Raw genomic sequence first — 20,670 nt, 5'->3', positions numbered from 1 at the left:
ATCTCTTGATGCATTCTATATATAGACTCCCACGTTAAGCAAAACCTTACTAATTTCCACTTGGAGGTGGAGAATGTAGTGAAGATATATATCTGAAGACATTGGAAAACGTTCAGGAGAAGCAAACAATATTGATGTTCAACTAACTTATAAATATAAAGACATACCGTCGACATGGAGCAATGATCCATGTTTTCATCTGCAAAGAGTACGCCATCTTTAATGAACACAGCGCTCGCCCGCAGGATGAACGATGCAAACAGATTTATGTGAATATAATTCCTGGTACAGTGGAACTTTCTGCAGGAAATAAAATAAAGGTTTACATATGACCCTTCTGCACAAGCTTGTTTCAGGCTCAGTCTACCACATAATGTGGTAGCGGCTCATAGTTTAATACTGTTAAGTCACATGCATAAATATTTACAGTTTTCTATAAACTCAACATATATAATCAATAAATAAGTATAGTTAAAATAACAATATTGATTAAACTCAATAAATCATTGAATAACATTGTTCGAACTGTATGGTGGATACTTTGACTACAACAGTATTGCTTGAGGCTTGAAAATAATTTGGACAGATGACAGCTTTATATGATATGCATTCCAGTAAGCACTAGGTGTGAAATTGCACAGACATCATGCAGTAGTAAACACATCTCTGGCAAGAGTAATAAAGACCATGTTGAAATAGGCTTTCCATTAAAACTGTGGGTTTTGTAACTGATGGAATATAAAGCATGTTCAGGACAAAATATCGCAATAACCACAATGATGAATGCATCATAGACAAATAGACGCAGACAAATAGGCTTCTTCTCAGAAGTGTCAGAGGGTTAACAAAATTCCCAGTATTTGTCACCTGCTATAATAAATATATAATAAATATATGCCACTTTGTGGCCTTCATTATGAAATACTTTGAGTGTTGTACTCGATAGGCTTGTAAAGAACATCACAATGAAGCATATGTTCAATCTGGCATGTTCATCCATGTTTAATAGTTTTTAGTACTGGACTTCATATATCTAGACATCCGACGAAAGGAAAATCCAACAGTTTTACACATAACTGTGTGAAAAAATATAGTTATTGATAGACCCCATGTGTAAAATGATTAGACAGAAAATAGAGGAGCATCTTAAATGAAAACCATAATCATGGAGATAGTCAACATGGGTTTAGATCATTTATTGGAGTTCTTTGAACATGCAACTACAGCTGTAGATCACGTGAAAGCATATGATATGATATACTTAGATTTCCAAAAAGCTTTTGATAAGGTTCCACACCAAAGACTGATCCTTAAATTGGAAGCTGTAGGCATTCAGGGTAATGTAAGTAGATGGATTATGAACTGGTCGATGTATAAGAAACAGAGGGTGTTGATTAGAGGAGTCGCTTCTAACTGGAGTGAGGTTGTTAGTGGAGTTCCACAGGGATCAGTACTAGGGCCTTTGATTTTTCGAATCTATATTAATGATCTGGAATCTGGGATAGTTAGCAAACTTGTCAAATTTGCAGATGATACTAAAATAGGTGGCTCAGCAGATACAATCTTGGCAGCACAGGCTATTCAAAGGGACTTAGATAACATTCAGTTGTGGGCCAACACCTGGCAGATGAAATTCAATGTGGACAAGTGCAAGGTAATACATGCAGGTAACAAAAATGTCCACTATAATTACACTATGGGAGGAATAGAACTAGATGAAGTATCGCATGAGTAAGACCTAGGAGTCTATGTGGACTCCTCACTTTCTCCATCCAAACAATGTGGGGAAGCAATAAAAAAGGCAAACAGGATGTTAGGGTATGTTGTCAAAAGTGTAGAATTGAGAACAAGGGCAGTGATGTTCAGACTGTACAATGCACTAGTTAGAGCTCATCTGGATACTGTGGACAGTTCTGGGCTCCACACTTCAAGAAAGATATCGCTGCTCTAGAGGCAGTTCAGAGGAGGACTTATTCCAGGTCTGAAGGGAATGTCCTACTGAGAGACTGAGGGAACTGAACCTTTTCACCCTGGAACAGAGGAGACTACGTGGGAACTTGATCCAAGTCTTCAAAATCATAAAGGGCATCAACCACATCCAACCAGAGGAGCTTTTCCAGATCAGCAGGGACACACGCACCCGGGGACACAAATGGAAACTGGGCTTCAAGGCATTCAAGACAGAAAACAGGAGACACTTCTTCAAACAGAGAGGCCCCAGCGATGTGATAGAAGCTGAAAATTTGGGAACATTTAAAAATAGACTGGATAGGATCCTTGGATCACTCAGTTATTAATGGACACCAAATGAGCACGATGGGGTGAATGGCCTCCTCTCATTTGTGAACTTTCTTATGTTCTTATGTAATGGACTGAAATCAAATATATTTTCTACATTACCTGAATGCAGTGAAGATAATAATTGCGGTTATTAATGAAATCAATGATGTGGAATAGCCTGCAGTGTAGACATGTTTAAATGTGGAATAGTATGTTTTCTAGAAGGAAAAGAAAAGGGTTTATTTAAAATTATGCAACACAGATTTCCCGATGTCACAAAAATCTGACAAATAGTACTGCAGTACTATGTAATACTAGATTAGCTATACATACAACTTCCCTGTGAGAACATTGCTTCATCCATAATGCCAGGAGGTTTATAGTTCATTTCCCATCCATAGCTGGAGCTGTGATTCAATTATTCTCCATTACCTCAGAACCAATATGTGTTTGTAAAGTCCTGCAGATTTCGTGGAAATGTAGCTAAGAAAGAGGAAAATTGCTATATTCTTATTATAAGCATGCCTGTGTTCATTCTGGTTAATTAAGAAGTTTGATGCCACGTTATTTCTCTCATAATGCAAATTTGTGTTTTTCAATCCTCAATAAAAAAAATCCAGGCATTTTGCCATGAATACTTAGAGAACTATAAAGCAAGAAAAGCAGTGAATTAAAAATTGTCTGGTAATGGCAAAACCTCTATTTTTTCTAGGCAAATTTCTTTGTGTGTATGCGTGTGTATGTGTGTGTGTGTGTGTGTGTGTGTAAATACACATATGCATGATTATACAGACAGAGATGCAAATATACTTTGGTATATACATACACAATCAGATACATATGCATGTACATGTGTCTGTGTGCGTTTGTGTGATTATGAATATGTAAGAGATATAGAGGACAAGGCAGGTTACCAGTGTACACTATTGAAATTCCAACACTTCTCTGCTTATCGAAAGATGTGTTATAAGACATTCAGGGCCAAATTTAGAGTCAATGGTCTTAACATTTTCAGCTTTTCTGAGCAGCATCACAGCAATATTTTATCAGCACTATGTTAATGAACATAGCACTGGCTCTTAAACTGGGATGACTTTTCTTTATGTCACCCAGGGAAAACATTGTTTTTATCTGTAAGTATCTGTGTGGGGCAATTTTTTGCAAAAGTTTCATGTGCAATTGCAACAATTGATTTAATTTAGTGCTGGCAAGGTTCACAGGAGAAAAATGCATTTACTCAAACTGTCATAGTTTACAGGCACTGTCTAGGAATCTAATTCCAGATTGCTAAATGTAAATTAAATAAGAAAGTTAATTATGAGGGTGTAGTTGTCGCCTCAAATCTTGTGGACAAAACTGAGAAAAAAAACATAATAAAGGAGGAAGTGATATTAATAATCATTGCACGGGGAGTAAGAGAAAGCAAGACCGATAAAATGTAATTTTAACAAAGATTAAATTAAATGAAATACAAAAAGCTTTGCATTGATTGATTTTCTCAAAGTCTTACAATAACCTTAATGGGAAAATCTAGAATATCATTCTCTTTTTCACTTTGCTTTCCAAATATTTGTTAAGTTAAATATTCCCAAAATGTATTATCTGGCTATCAACAAACTTCGCAAACCCCTAACTCAGCAGTAAGGCAAATGAAAATAATTCTGATGAATTTACACTCCTGACAAAATGCTTAGATTTCAACATGAACTAATGGGCTGCTAATCAATAAACCATTAAAATGATTAATATGTGGAGTTGTTTCGATGTAAGGATAGACTGCATGTACTGTGAGAATGTATTATATTTGCCTCCCCACTTTACAAACCTCAATTTCAGGTTCTGGGTCTTCGGCAAATCCACAGGCCTCTGGATATGGAGGGTAAGGTTCTGTCCAGCCCTCACTCGAACAATTTCTAAAGATGAACCCTGAACAAATATATTTGTACATTAGTAACAAATCCATTGACACACAACATACTAACATACACACGGAGACATACACTTATTCAAGTAACGGACAAATTCTTTCCAATTACAATTTCCATTATTCAGATGGTTCCAACATAGATTTCACTGTAAACAAATGAAAAGAGACAAGCGAATACAACAGTGAAGGGAAAAAATACCAAAGGGAACAACGGCAACTCAAGATGGGGTGTATACTCCTCAATGCACCAAGGAAAACAGGGAGACAAGATTGATCAAATACAAAGATAATTTTCTACCTGATTTCTCCAGGAAGGAAGCCACATAAAAACAAATTGCCTGAAGATAATTGCCTCACAGTAACTGAATACTCCATTACCCTACAGAAAAATACCTCCTCACAATTCATCAGTGCCGTTACCATCGATGTCTGACTGGGCAGTTAGCTTCTCAGGGTTTTCCCTATCTTCTCTAGGTATAGTCTGCCATGACTTTAAACCTAAATCAGTGTCTTATCCATTTTAAGCATTCTACACAGGTTCTGTACTGTCTGTTCCCAGTCAACTAAAAGACAGATAATTTATTGTAGGACAAGATACAGACATGGACAAAAACAAGCTGTTCTTGTTAAGTAGAGTGTTTGTCTTTCACTCGTCCTATCTGAGTCCGCCATCCGAGAAGCAGGAAGCGTTCAATATCATCTACCGCAGGACAATATTAAAACAATATTTTTGAGATCCTGTCCACCCATACGAAGTTCGAAGAAAAATGAAAGTAGATTACATCTGGAGGAGAGAAGATAAGGACGAAAGAAAGGGAAGGGAGGAAGACATAACGCAAATACGCTGTGTCTAATATTCAGCCTTGTTTCCTTGGGTACATTACCATTTATTTCTGTTTCTATTAATAACTATTATCTTAGCAATGTCTTATATTTTGGTCCATTATCCTCCCTAAGAACAAATTTTACAATATCAGAACATAACTGAGGGAATAGATTATTACCACCCATCTTAATCCCATACCTTTCCTTTTTTGGAGAAAAAGACTAGAATAGACTAGTTTTCTGTAACTGGCCTGCCTAGTTAAAATATGATATTGTGTCCATTCACTGCTCTTGCTTCATCTATATTAAGGTGTTGCAGGAAAACTAAACTAAACACATTTTATAATTCTTCATATAGGTATGTATTAAGGTCTGAAATGCAGTCAAGAAATGAATACAAAAAATGAGACTTTTCAAAAGCTATTTTTGTTTGAGCCACAGTTATCGAGTTGTTTAGCCCTCCATCCTGCTCACGCAAGAACAATGTACACAACTGCATTGTGGGTGGCGTGTGTGATATGTTGCCAAGAGTGTTATCCTGGGACTTCCAGATTAACATTATTTAGTTTGTTATAAAAAATCCCCAAAGAACATCAATCGAAAGAAAGTTGACGGCAATGCCTGCGCCTGCTGGAAGGTTAGGACTTATGAGGCTATCGCTTGTTACCAGTGATTCACAGTGCATAACAAACAGCAGCTACTGTACATGCTTTAGGCAGTTTCTGAACTCTTTGATTTGCAGTGTAGCGTTTGGGTCAGATAACTGAGCTGTGCTTATTACAATAGAGATTTGTCAAGAGTAAATACCGCAGAAACCAGATAGGTGTAACTTGTGCCTTTCGGGAGCACTGACAGTAACGTAACAAAACCTCCTCAATAGCTCTGCCTCCATACCATCCTCGTTTGCAGCTGGTCAGTTGTTATGCAACTGCAATCAGCTGACGTCAGATCTGAAATTGATCTTTTTCACACATAGTTGCTTTCAGTGCTCCATTTAATTGCAAGCATTCAGTCATTTTATGAAATAACACTCTTGCATTAACACACAGGTTTTCAGAAACAATAATATTGACAGTTATTCAAACATACACTTACAAATGTCGTTGGGGTTTTTCCCTTCATGTTACCGTGTTTGTTACCTTTTTTAGTTGGGAAGTGCTGAAAGACTTCAGAGCAAGTCACGCTGATGCTGTGGCCCACATCAGCCCTGGGCCAGCAGCGTATATCATCCCATTCTGTTGGACATCCTGAAGAGAGAGAAATAACAGTGATTCATTCAGAAAAGCACTGAACAGTGATTGCTTTCCTCCACCACTTCCTCAACATAGCTGGACATGTCCACTGCAGTTAACATTAGAAGTCAAAGCTTAAATGATATCTAATAAGAATTCACTGAAATACTGGTATGTATTTAAAATAATTAATGTATTTCTGTGTGTAATATCAGGCTATACATATATATATATGGACAATTTAAACTAGTGTGCAGAGGTTGAACATTTTTTCACTCAGTTTTAAATGATTTTGTAAATAGTGAATAGAGTATAAAGTTTTAAAGGGACTATGAGAACTTAAAATGAATAAATCGCCTGGGCTAGACAGTATTGTCCCAGCTGTACTCAATGAAATCAGTAAAGTTATTCATTGACCCTTAACGACGGTATTTTAATTGACTCTTTGGCAGGGCATTGTGCAGACAGGTTGACGAATTTCTAACATAATGCCCATTCATAAAAAAGCACCCAAACTGGGCCAGGCAATTACAGACCAATCAGTCTTACCTCTATTAGATTTAAAATTAAGTAAAAATGAGAAAATATAAGAGTATCTAAATGGAAACTGCAAAGGGGAGATCTTGTCTGTGTAACTTATTCGATTTTCTTTGGGCAGGCGACTATTGCAGTGGATAATTATAAGACACATGCCAGGATAAATTTAGATTTTCAAAAAGCTTTTGATAAAGGTCCTCACAAAAGACTATGTCCTACTGTGAAAGCTGCAGGAATTGAAGAGAAGGCCTGCGCTCGGATCAAGAGCAAACCTGTAGAAAACAAGTGGTAGCACTACTGTAAGGTACAACTTAGGAATTAGAATTTCCTCATATAAATTAAGAAAACCTGTCCATTTTACAGAAGACACAAACATAGATGAAGCTGCAAATACTGTTGCTGTATCTCATTTATATTTATCCAAAAGGTTTTAAATCCAGAGAACACATTATGCAGTATCTTGGGTCTAGAATGGAACTAAAGGCAATGTAAACAGTATTAACATATGTTAATATATGTTGGCTGCATACTTCATATTGTGGCGGTCCGCAATACTTTAATACCACACATAGCCGTTTGCAGTGAAGAACATATAAACTCACCTAAAGGATTATTAGGAACACCATACTAATACTGTGTTTGACCCCCTTTCGCCTTCAGAACTGCCTTAATTCTACGTGGCATTGATTCAACAAGGTGCTGAAAGCATTCTTTAGAAATGTTGGCCCATATTGATAGGATAGCATCTTGCAGTTGATGGAGATTTGTGGGATGCACATCCAGGGCACGAAGCTCCCGTTCCACCACATCCCAAAGATGCTCTATTGGGTTGAGATCTGGTGACTGTGGGGGCCAGTTTAGTACAGTGAACTCACTGTCATGTTCAAGAAACCAATTTGAAATGATTCGACCTTTGTGACATGGTGCATTATCCTGCTGGAAGTAGCCATCAGAGGATGGGTACATGGTGGTCATAAAGGGATGGACATGGTCAGAAACAATGCTCAGGTAGGCCGTGGCATTTAAACAATGCCCAATTGGCACTAAGGGGCCTAAAGTGTGCCAAGAAAACATCCCCCACACCATTACACCACCACCACCAGCCTGCACAGTGGTAACAAGGCATGATGGATCCATGTTCTCATTCTGTTTACGCCAAATTCTGACTCTACCATCTGAATGTCTCAACAGAAATCGAGACTCATCAGACCAGGCAACATTTTTCCAGTCTTCAACTGTCCAATTTTGGTGAGCTTGTGCAAATTGTAGCCTCTTTTTCCTATTTGTAGTGGAGATGAGTGGTACCCGGTGGGGTCTTCTGCTGTTGTAGCCCATCCGCCTCAAGGTTGTACGTGTTGTGGCTTCACAAATACTTTGCTGCATACCTCGGTTGTAACGAGTGCTTATTTCAGTCAAAGTTGCTCTTCTATCAGCTTGAATCAGTCGGCCCATTCTCCTCTGACCTCTAGCATCAACAAGGCATTTTCGCCCACAGGACTGCCGCATACTGGATGTTTTTCCCTTTTCACACCATTCTTTGTAAACCCTAGAAATGGTTGTGCGTGAAAATCCCAGTAACTGAGCAGATTGTGAAATACTCAGACCGGCCCGTCTGGCACCAACAACCATGCCACGCTCAAAATTGCTTAAATCACCTTTCTTTCCCATTCAGACATTCAGTTTGGAGTTCAGGAGATTGTCTTGACCAGGACCACACCCCTAAATGCATTGAAGCAACTGCTATGTGATTGGTTGGTTAGATAATTGCATTAATGAGAAATTGAACAGGTGTTCCTAATAATCCTTTAGGTGAGTGTATATAACAGTTTCTCACCTTTGCTAGACACTTTTATTTAAATTGGTGCAAAGTGGTGAGACCTCTCATGGGAAAACATATGTTAACAAAGGGAAATTGTCCATGTACAAATGTATTTCTCTGTATGTTCTCTGTTATAGTTCTTATTTGTTTACAGTTGTGAATTGCAAGGAATTACAGGCAGAAAAAAATCATACAGCGATCTCATATTACTTCACACCTTAGTAGAAATGTGTTTTAAATGGTTTAAGTCTTCCTTCTCGAAAATTAATTCAATTTGGAGAAGCAAGAACTATTGGTTCTTTTTCTTTCATTGCAAAATGTCTTTTCCTCGTGCTCAGTTCGCAGACAGTTATTGCTCGATTGATGTGTTCATCAGCGCTTACTGTCTATAGTCTCTGATGTTTCTTCCTACTATGAGAAACAATGTGTACCTATTCTGTACCTTCCTGCTATGAGAAGAAATCTCCTTGTTACATTACAATGAAAAAGAAGACATTTAATGTATTCCTTATGAATCCATTATAATGTAAAAACAATTACAAAAAGGTGCAAAAAATAGGAAAATTTGGCTCCTTTTCTAAAACAGTTCATATTTGTAATTGTACAATGCAGTGTTGCTTGTTCTACACAAGGTTTAATAGGTAATTGCTTTGGGCACCCAATCTATAGAAATGTAGGGACTTTTCCAACTTTAACTGAAACAAGACTGGTTGACTGAAAATATATGCGCTATGGATAACTGCTTGGCAATTATATTATTGATATAATATTGATACTGATATTGATGGGCTGCTAGCAGGTGAATGACCAGGAATGTAAACAAGACTGATGCTGTGAAGAGCCTGCTGACTTTTTTAATGTGATTTGATATCTAACGGGAAGTCAGTGTGAAGGAGACAGGTGTGGTTCAATGTGTTTTGCCAATCAGTTCTTGTTAAAATTATGGTGGCTGTATTTAGCATTTTTCCAAAATGGCCCAAGAGAAGGATGGGATGCATATCATTTACACAGGCATTTGAAATGAAAACTGAAATCAAATTCCATCATCATATAGAAACACAATTACACATGAAAAATATTAATGAACTTGTTATATTTCTTTGCATAGAAATGGTATATAGTGTCAGTGAAATGTGTGGTGTTTGCTAAAGCTGTTGATAGATGATCTTACTCAGATCTTATAAAAAAAAAAAATACACATAAATTAAAAGTTTGAGGTTCTGACACTGTAAAATACAAAACAATGACAACAAATCAGTCCGGATCTCATATTGTCTTGTTTCACATTCACTGCTCACATACCAAAGCCATTTGCTCCATCTGAGTTAGTTATTTTAATCTCCCAAACTCCACAGTTGATTGCACCCTATAATTGCCTACTGCTGGTTTGCAGTATATTGGAAAAACAATATGTTGGGTTTGTTCCAATTAAAAATAATAAGATGGACAAGGATTTCAATCATCCCTGCTCGAGATGAAGAGGTTAAACCATCCCTTATTGAGGATGGTATCAGGTCATCTGGTCTATTTTCCTAGAGAGGTTCTTAATTTCCTGAGTCCTTAATAACTAATTTAAGAACTGACTGAACTAACTTCCTTTCTAAAAATACTATTGGCAAGACCATGTCAAAACATTGATCTACCCACAAATCACAAAATACAAACCTGTATCCTATCGTGTTTTAATTTATTGTCCAGAAACCACTTTCCACTACTTTTAAATCAAAACTCAATAGGGTACAAGTTTGCAACTTACGATTCATGAGTAACTTGTTCCTTTGATGTGGTCTAGCCCTTTGTCTTCTTTAGAGCCACCATCACCAACTTTGTTTATGTGGATGAACTAGTATTATATATAATGCACTTAATAGTGTATTTCACATTCAGTTGGCCTTCATAACCTATTATATATCTTTCCAATTTAAGGTATGATTGTATTATTATATTTTCAAAAGGGATGCAACCTTTGTCATCAATTGGTTCCTGTAAAAAACTGAATTGGATACAAAATGCTATACTCTTTTTTCAATATTTTGCTTAATTAAACTTGTATTCCCATTCTAATGCCATGTTTCATACTGGATGCAAACTGCCATGTGCCCTTAATGACAGCAGGGCCATGGCATCACTGAGATATGAAAAAAGGATGTTTAGATGTTCATCCTCCTAAAGCAAAGACATTCAAAAATATTAACTGATTGTTTATGATTTTAATGATTTTTCAAATACATTAGTCAAAATGCTCCGCTGGTAATAACATACTTCGCCAACATTGTGGTCAACAAGATGAAAACAATGTTTCTAAATGGCCTGTGGCACCTACGTACACATATATTATTATTTACTGTATAAATATTTAGTATATATATAAATAATATATAGTGCTTAATTAAAAAAAAGCATCTCGCCTGACAACCATCAGCATTCTTGTTAGATCTAGTGTAAATATTTACTGTAAGATAAATAACACTTTCCGGGCCTCTGTCCTCTTCTTGTTAGAGGAAGTGTTCGAAGCTAATTTAATATTTACCCACCCCATGTGAGAAAAGCCCCAGGAAATCCCTCCATGGAAACTGAACAATGACCAGAGCAATTCCTTATCAGGTAGCTTTACAAAAGATATACATGGTACATCATTCACCCTGACCTGGCAGATTTGCAGATTGGCAGATTTGTCAATTTTGTGGCCCATCCAAAGCTCAGTTTAGGGGCCCCTTCACCTCTACCTGTCATGACAATTTTAGCATCACCTCACACACCAGTGTCTGCCACAATCCTGTGTCATTATAAGGGTGGGCTAGAGTATCATCAGTGCTCTCAAACTAAAGTTAAAATGGGTACCTTCTAGTACTTCACTTTGCTGTATTTCACTGACTGAAGCTGGCAGAGTTACAGTGACTCAAATGTGTCATGGCACAGAATTAGATTACTGTTTGTAAAAAGATAGATGTGCAGATGGGGTGTGTAGTGTGCTTTGAGATTCCCGCTGCGGAGAACACTGACAGAATTGCGGAATTCAGGGTTTTTTATTCCGCTATTCTGAAAAAGCAGGAGTCTTCAGTTTTATTGTTCAATCAAACAGTAGAACTAGTTGGTTCACAAATACAAAATAAAGGTATTCATAAATATTAATAAATACACAACAAAAACTGAATAAAATAAAGATTTAAAAGAAGGATGTGCACATTGTTTCACTGTTATAAAGTTCCCGACTTTAAAAGGAGCATTTAAAATACACTTTTTAGATTCAAATAAATATTTTAAAGAATTATATGTAAATTAATCCGTTTTAATGTTGTTGTTGTTTTTAAGTGTTACCAACATATGCTTTCAGTGATGTTGTGTGTGGAGCTTCTGTGCCAAATATACTGTCTGGCTTTAACGATGATATCATCGGAGCTGCAATGTACACTATTCATTTTAAAAACAATTGTTAAATGGAGCTTAAGGTATCCTGTCAATTTGTCACACACTTTTCATCACAAGCTTTTAACCACAAACAATAAGGTCACTGACAAAAGATTGTCATCAACAAGTTTCCTTTTGGAAATCACTACTTAAGTTGTGCTAAAAACAAATAGCGCTTTAATAAATTATACATAACAGTTTAATTATGTATTCAATTCAGTAGCTGCATAAATAAAACCTGATCACTTACTGTCTCGTTTGATTGAGATCAAATACTTCTTAATGTCCTACAACGATTCCAAAACAGCCTTTAATTAAATCCTACAGTTATCCACGGCCATTGTAGTGTTTTCATCTCTTTAATCTCAGCCCTTTTTATCGATAAGTCCGGCTACATGGTTGTAACTGCAGGCTTCCTATAGAAACTATAGAACTACAGGCATCACTCTGTGGGCTTGTTGACATGGGGTACATTCACGTGATTCATGTGACTTCAGAGCTGTGTATACAAACACACTTCCAAGCATAACAAAACTAAATACTGAAACAAAAATAGGCCACAATGATACAAAATAGATTACTATAATATGAAAAAACATGCTGAAATGTACACTTATTCTTACAGAACTTGCTCATGAAATGGCCACAGCAGGATTCAAACCCAGGTCTCCCACACCAGGGTGCAGACACCTTACCACAACACTAAACAGGGAGATGTCAGACCTGGTACATTAAAAAAATTATATGAAGATATTGACAATACATTATTTTTCATTTGAAACAATAAGGAATTTGTTGCAAGTTACAATTCAGCTTGTAAAGTAACACTGCTATTAGGCATCTGGGGGCCCCACGCAATTGTGTGGTTTTCATGTTGGGAAACAACGCCACTGTGAATATCAGAAAAACACAACTAAGCTCTTAGCAAGAGTACAAAAATGTTTCATAAATTGTCACGTAGTGTGATTGAAGTATAAGGTGTCTTACTCTGAAGAACTATAAGCTTACCATTTTTTTCTGTGACGTTGAACGACTCCTTTTTCCGCTTTTCATAGCAAAGAGACTTGGCTCTCAAAAGGTCCGATATGATGGCACACTCTGGATGAATTGAATCAACCTGCAAATATGATAAAATAATAATTTAAACACATTGTCAATTCAAAATAACTTTTAATCAATATTGCCTGAAATTTTCCAGTTTTAGTTCTGGTACCATAAACCCAATCAGCTTCTCAAGAGTACATTTGTAAATTGGTAAATTCAGCCATATCTGAACATTGGTAAAATAAAATAAAAAGCTACAGGAGTCCAATTCTGATCCTCACACAAAATGTTTGGCCACTAACGTATTCATATTTGGAACAAACGATAATAAATAATATATAAAGCATAAAAATAGACCTCAGACAGCAATGAAAGGGCAACATTAATAGGCCGTGTAAAAATATAATATAAAAGTTTTATGGCTTTTATGGCAATAAATATGTATAATTACATGAGGGAGGTTTAAATGCAAATCTCATCAGTATTCTAGCCTAGAAATGTCCTCACACTCAGTAAGCACACTGTGGGGTCAACAATCGGCTTTATTCCTTTTTCCCACTTGTGAAAACCCTCAGCCTTTCTTATCTCCATCCTGTTGTGCAAGTCAGACCCATATAGTAACCAGACTGTGAGTCCCAGGATTCATTATCTATTATTTTTCCCATAACCAAACATAATTAAAGCTTTAGATTTACAACTCAAGGATTAGTAAACCAGCATCATCCATTTTGTGCGGCTGCTATGCCTCCAGCATGATGTAACAATAATTAATTTCAATAAAACTACAAAAGCCAGCTCCCTCAGAACTGACCCAGACACTGTGCCTGATGTAGGAGCAGTGAAGCAGGATGGCTCATGTTATCAACTTTACTCCCCGATCACCTGCTCCGATTTACGATCTGTATTTCACAATATAATAGTAACACATAAGATTGCAGCTCCCTTTCTGCCAAAAACCAACAGCACAGTCTCCATATGCAACCTGCCTGCAGTTTCAACCCCATTTCTCTGTTCTTCTTGCATGTAACTTCAACACTAGTTCCAACCTGCGTCACAAATTGACCTCAGCCTGCCTGCGTTGAAACAGGTGTGATCTTTCTTTGGCCATTGTGGCATTAGGTTCTCTCCCTTCTCACTCTCTCTCCATCATCTTCGTATCACTGTCCAGCTTAATCCCAGGAAGAAAGATATTGTTGGGCTTCAGAAACAAAGCCGTCCTTAGATAATCTCACCCATTCACCCGTAGGAACAAATAAATGCATCACAAAATGTCATTTGATGTGGCCACACACTTGTTGTGTATGCTTAATAGTTCTCTTCGACATTAAAAACACACATTACCTGTACTGCCTGAAATAAATAAATGTTATTTTGGTACCAAAGATTAATGTGGTACTAATTCAAAGTAGGGTTCTTTCTTTATACAGGATAGCATTTTATGCATGATTTTCAAAAAGGTAATTTCTAAAACTTATTTCAAACACTTAAGGTAAAATATGTGATGTGTGGACTTTCTACACATATCATATAAATGGAGTGATTTGGTTACATAAACCATACTTTTAAATTAACTTTGTGACCAACTTCTTATCTCACTCTCTCAGAAATAATGCTCTCTGTGTTCAGTGAATCCCAGTTTACTGTATTCTGATTGTTTATATCGATGTAGTTTAGCTTATTAAGCAGCCTGAAGGGCAATATGGAAATGCATCTTAAGAGACAGGTGATTCAACCGGAGAAGCGCATAAACACCTACAGCTTCACGATTCTTCCCAGAGACAGATGGTCATGTCTACAGGTGACCTTTAACACATGCTTGGCAGTTGTACCTCCACTGATAATTAGCTTTTTTCTTTTATTAGATTGTGTACCCTAGGTTGTAAATCACTGCTGAGTGTAATAATTACTAACCAGTGAGACGCTCAATTTTCCACATCAACTGCAAAACAGGTGAATTTGATTTTGTTTTGAATGTGGGATGGATGTGTGTCAGGGCTGCTGTAATGATAAATGCTTTTGCAGACAATGCTTTTTTGTTTGTTGTTTGTGCAGGTTATTTATTATTACACAATTATACTTTCCAGTAGCTACTTGAATATAGCTACACTGAGTTAAAATAAATGTAAGAGCACAGTGAATACTTTCTACAGTTTATCTAAATTAAATTAAATCAAAACAAGGTTTCTCTAATGGATGGAGGTTCTCATCTTGGTTTCTAACTGTAGTGAGGGTTCTGTCCCAATGGGATAAAGTCCAGGCCTTCCCTGTTTGATAAGTCTTGCTCATACAAGGTGAGATCTTACTCAATATGAATTGTGTAACATGTTTTATCCAGATTTTACACAGCTTATGAGTATAATTACTGGTTCCAGAACTTAAATCTTGTTGTCTGTCTATTGTTTTCAATATTAGTATCATCCCAAGAAATATATTATTGAACTATTAAGTGCTTAGAAATCATCACAAATTACAGTTGCAGTTTAATAAATGGATTCAATAAACATGCTTATATTCTCATGTATTAATAATACATTGCGTAAAGCACTGTACGAGCTGTACACAGAATATAGACAGACAAGCTGGAATAGTGCAATACCACGGTCAATTAAATTGTTTCTTAATCAATCAGAGACCAAAAGTCATATGGAGACAGAAAGACTGAAGCAATGAAAAGCATTTTTCTGAGGAATAATTTACTCTACTAAACAAAGGAACAGTGCAACTGTCAAAACCTGAGCAAGGAGCAAAAGCAGACGCCAGCTGACCAATTCTTTGTGTAAGTTAATCCTAACAAAAGGAAGATCATTAACATCTACGATTGATCAATATGAAGCTGCTCTGAATTGCCTTCATTACTGTTGGTAAAAATAGTGCAGGATTTGATTTAGCAACATCTGAGTTAGCTACACAATTTTCAAATGAATCCAATCATATCCAAATTAAACCTAAAAATAGCCATGGGAAAAAGAATGTATAAAGGATTCCAAACTTTGGCCTCTCTACATTTCTCTCTGTAGTTAATTGGTTAAGAACTGATTCACTCCTCCACCTTCACCTGCTATGTAGTTAGGTGCTAAATGGCTGTTTCACACCCCTGAGAGAGATGCACCTCAGGGGTGGAATAAGTGAATCTCTTCCTGTCCTCCATGCCTGCATGTGAGAAGTGTGGTATCAATGTGAGATACTCTTATTATTACACTATTATGTGGCCAACATTCTTAGCTGGAAAAGGTTTCTAAGTGTGAAGGTATTTCCTGGCAGAAGCTTATGTTTCTTGTTGTTGGGGTTGCAGTGCAGTGGGGTTGGGCACCAGGAGGTGTGCCGGTCATGACAGTCAACTCCGAGGTCTGACAGCACACACCACAGCGGTGCCATAACTCGGGTCAATTAAGATCGATGGCTGTTGGTCCCTGTTGTTGCTATGGTGCTGAGAGGCAGAGAGTGTAGGGGCTTATTATGTGCATAAGTCACTCACCTACAATGTGAAGAGGTAGGGGACTGGTTCTGGGGTGCAATGGGTGCATCACCAGTTTCAGCCAGTGGCACATCCCTGTCTGTTGTGGTTTTTGTTCCAGCTGAGCTCTCCGTTACTTAATGCTTGCTTGAATTTACAATAATTTACCAGCTGGCAATAATTATTACAGTCTAATTATGTAACTTAATTGCAATTTAGCTTCAATTAAGTCATTTAGAATTAATTTGGAACACAAACAAGAAGACACGGTGGTGCTCAGGGCTGAGAAGCATTGTTTTGTATGATGGCGTACTCTTGAATCAAACCACCATCACTGGCAAAACTCGAAGAGGCAGGTCCGTACTGAATAATAAACTATTACACCTCAGATCTCTACATTTGTGCACCCCCCCTCCCCCTCTCGCTGCATTAACCATCTTTAAATGAATCACTAAAATACATTAATAATAATGTTTTTAAAACTAAACAAATCATCATCCAAAGACAGGCAAACCAATATTGTATTGTGATTCAACAATATCTTCATACATGTGTTTTTTTTGGGTGGGTTGTTGTGGGCATCATCAAAGTCTGATTTATGTGACAAATCACTTAATATACACTCCCTAGGAAGTATTCACCGGCCTTGGATTTGTTTCACTTTTTGTTGTGTAACTATCAAAACATTTGAAGTATTTCAGTGTTTTTTCCCTTGCTCCACACTTTCAACTTCTATTGTTTTATTGCATCTTCTCCTATGCCCCTCCATTAAGCAGATAGCTAGGACTCTGTATCTGCACTTGTAACCTTATTGAATTAGGATGTGTGCTTATTGTATTTTGAATTGGCTACATTACTGCACTTTTCCAATGCTTTAAAATGCTTGCAAAGTGAAAGTTGCCCTGGACAAGAAATAAAATAAGAAGAAGAAGAACAGAAGATAATGCTTATTAATGGTTTATAATGAACAGCCCTATTGATGATTAAGTATTGTTTAATTAACTACACTAAATTAAGCAAAGAGTAACATTGTTTCAGATGAAGATGATGAAAAACTCTAAGTGTGTATGCAAAGGATTGTATGTAACACAGCAATAACAATAACACTAGATTAAAAGAGTTTATAAGCAACATAAATATCCCTTGAGGTTTCAGAACATTAATGTGTTGCAATTGTGTGTGGACTTTTATCCACTAAATGGAACAAGCAATGGAAAATAAAAGTGGCACTGCACCCTCTGAGGATTATTGCCTTTAAATCTATAATAGCATTCTGCTCCGTTAATCTTATTTTGTTTACTTATGGGAAGACATATTTGTGATGAAGACGTAATGCAACAAGATTCATTCTGATGAAGAACCTCATATATGCATTCAGATTTTTTGCGTGTTGGAATTGAAGTAAAAGACGAAGGATGTCCTTCATCTTACACTTTAATTCCATCAGGAAAAAATAGAGATTTGAATAATGTTAAACATCATACAACCTACCATAAATGTTGGGAGGGTTTAGGGGGTGTTGGGAATATTGTCTGCAGAAGTGAAGGGGTAGAAAGATAGCAGACAAGTTGTTTCATATCTTTAGGCGTCATATAATGTATACGGATCATATATTTATGTGACATGGTCTCCTTCATCTACAGAGATTAACAGCAAAAACTGTTGAGTTATTGCTGATTCTATATATTAAAATGATTCAAATCATACTGCATGACAAGAGTTTACAATCTGAATTAATATATAGCTGTTGTGTAGTTTAGAGTTGGATTTATAGATCATTATTAACCTATACAGAACAGATTTTTAATCCATGGTAGAAATGTGAGATCCATATAGTTTCCACATGCCAAACTTTTGTTTAATGGTTATATGTGTTAAATGTATTGTATTATTTTTTTAATATGTTGAAAATATATTGTATGAATTGACCTCATCCTATGTTTTCAACCTATAAATTAAATATATGTTACCAACTATAAAATATTAAAAATCTATACCATACATTTTAAATATACAAAATATACTTGCAGATGAAATGAAAAGATCACACAAATCTAACATATACTAAAATATAGATTTGTTCTGTATGGGAAGAACAACTTTATATTCTTCTTAAGGCAAATGTAAAACAAACAATTGTAATCGCTTGACCTCAGAACATATCCCTTCAGTCTTACATAAATTACTAGTTATGTCAAGTAATGCAATATGTGTGAGTAGAATTCAACTCCTCACCTCTGATCTGCATAACCGGTTTCAAATCCACATTCACACAAACACAGCAGGGAAACACAAAGCAAGCAAAACTATCTTTATCAATCAATTCATAGTAAATATCAAATACCCATTTTATCAATCAACAATGCACTGTTAGAACTAATGTGTTACATTTAATACTTGTTGTGTTTGTTCAATCATAACACAACCTTGTTTTCAAATTTACCAAATTACCAAATTGTGTCTTTTTAACACAATAATGTGTTTTTCTCAAACATATTTGTTTTAACAGGACACATTATTGTGTTGTGCTTTGGTGAATTTTATATTTCTATGTAGGAGATCTACATTCTCAGGTTGGACTTAAATCAATGTAGGTTTCATGTATCTGTTTAAATATTGCATAATCCAAACAGGTAATGTAAATGAAGATCAATATTTCTTTACAAAAATGTTTGTACCTTAGCTATGTCCGTCTGGAGGGTTATAGTTTGCACCATTTTGATTACGTTTGTGTACTTTAATATTGTATAATAGGGAACCCACACAGATGCAAATATTCCTCCTATCCACACCCAGGAGCCTTATTTTGGGTATATGTATCCATATATTTGAGCTTGTTGAATACAGATTTATTCTGCTATTCATGGAACTGAGTTTACACAGAGGGGGTTTAACTTTTGACTGAAAAACAACTTCAAAAGATTTCCAATACAAATGCTAAAACTTCGCATTCGCCATTGAATATTGTTTTACTGTATTTAAGCTATTTATTTTCTGGATGCACCACATTATCTGAATGTAAATTCAAGTATAAGCCTGGTTGCTCTCATTCTTTAGATACAATTACATGAGGTGAGATAATGAAAATCCCAAATACTTATTGTGGGAAGAAACAATTTCAACATATAGTCTTCCACAGGGGAAAACGTGCACAGCGATACAACAAATGTTCAAACATACCGAATATACACCTCATTAACTCTTGCAATCCGATTGGAAACGAATGATCGACTATTCTTGTTTTGCAGGTACGATAAACATTAGAAATAAGGTCGTATGTACTACAGCTATAGACGAATATTGCACATATCGGATTTGTCGAGGTATGTCAAAGTTTGCTGTGACTACAACTTTGAAACACTTTTAGGTTTGTGTTGCAAGGTAAAAAGCACTCACCAGTTTCCCGACCGTCAACAGGAGACACAAGTGCAAAACGTTCATGTTCAGTCTGCGGGGGTCGTTGAAATTTCAAGGAAGAGAAAAAAAAAACATTTCAATTGCAGCCAAAAAAACAGCCACATTGTCTATATTTCGGACTTTGAAATTGTGTGTATGTGCGAAAAAGTCATATACCTTTGTCTTGCAGTAGAACCATGCAAAAAAAAAAAAAAAAGCACTTCAGTCCAATTCGGTCTAGAAACAAAACACTCAAAATAAAACCCCGTGCAAACTCTGTCCCGCAGCGACGGGGCGCCGCGTCTCCTGTATCCCTGCAGCCTCTGCCCAGTGCGCTACTGTCTGCGCATCGCAGCCCGCACACATGCACAGAGACGCAGGCGGGACCCAGGCGGGACCCAGGCGGGTCAAAACCGTGAGGATGAGAGTCAATGAATCAGGCAGGCAGGGGAAACGCAGTGTTACTATATAACCAAAGCACAGAGCCATCCGCTAGGGACACACCTGCTGTGATGGTCTGTAAGATAGAGCTGTGGTAATAATAACAACAGCAATAGGCAGAACTGTAAGTGAAAGCCCAGCAGTTTGCTTCGTCCTGTGTTTTATTATGATCGTTATTCATCTTTACATGGATGGTAGTTGGATCAGCTCACCCTTGTAGGTAAGTTGTGTCTTCAAGCTGGAAACCTTTGAACTCACTCATTCATGGATTTATGCCAGTTTCTTGGCAAAAGGACAGCAAATACAA

The 20,670-nt window shown here is 36.7% G+C and overlaps 1 protein-coding gene across 2 annotated transcripts in view; it reads right to left on the bottom strand.

Moving 5' to 3' along the window:
* Positions 1 to 20,308, bottom strand: part of ghrhrb (growth hormone releasing hormone receptor b) — a 29,319-nt gene extending 9,011 nt beyond the window's left edge. The window contains exons 1-7 of one of the 2 annotated variants that reach the window (XM_066717117.1): positions 20,100 to 20,308; positions 19,923 to 19,974; positions 13,037 to 13,145; positions 6,172 to 6,279; positions 4,106 to 4,206; positions 2,401 to 2,498; positions 168 to 300 (exon numbers count right to left, since the gene is read on the bottom strand). In XM_066717117.1, the coding sequence (XP_066573214.1) occupies positions 168 to 300; positions 2,401 to 2,498; positions 4,106 to 4,206; positions 6,172 to 6,279; positions 13,037 to 13,145; positions 19,923 to 19,967 (594 nt within the window). In that variant the 5' untranslated portion in view covers positions 19,968 to 19,974; positions 20,100 to 20,308. The other variant, XM_066717126.1, reaches the window with a different exon arrangement.
* Between the last annotated feature and the right edge of the window lie 362 nt (positions 20,309 to 20,670).

The sequence above is a fragment of the Amia ocellicauda genome, chromosome 2 (assembly GCF_036373705.1).
Source record: "Amia ocellicauda isolate fAmiCal2 chromosome 2, fAmiCal2.hap1, whole genome shotgun sequence".
Lineage (NCBI taxonomy): Eukaryota > Metazoa > Chordata > Actinopteri > Amiiformes > Amiidae > Amia > Amia ocellicauda.
This window is presented reverse-complemented; position numbering and strand designations above follow the sequence as displayed.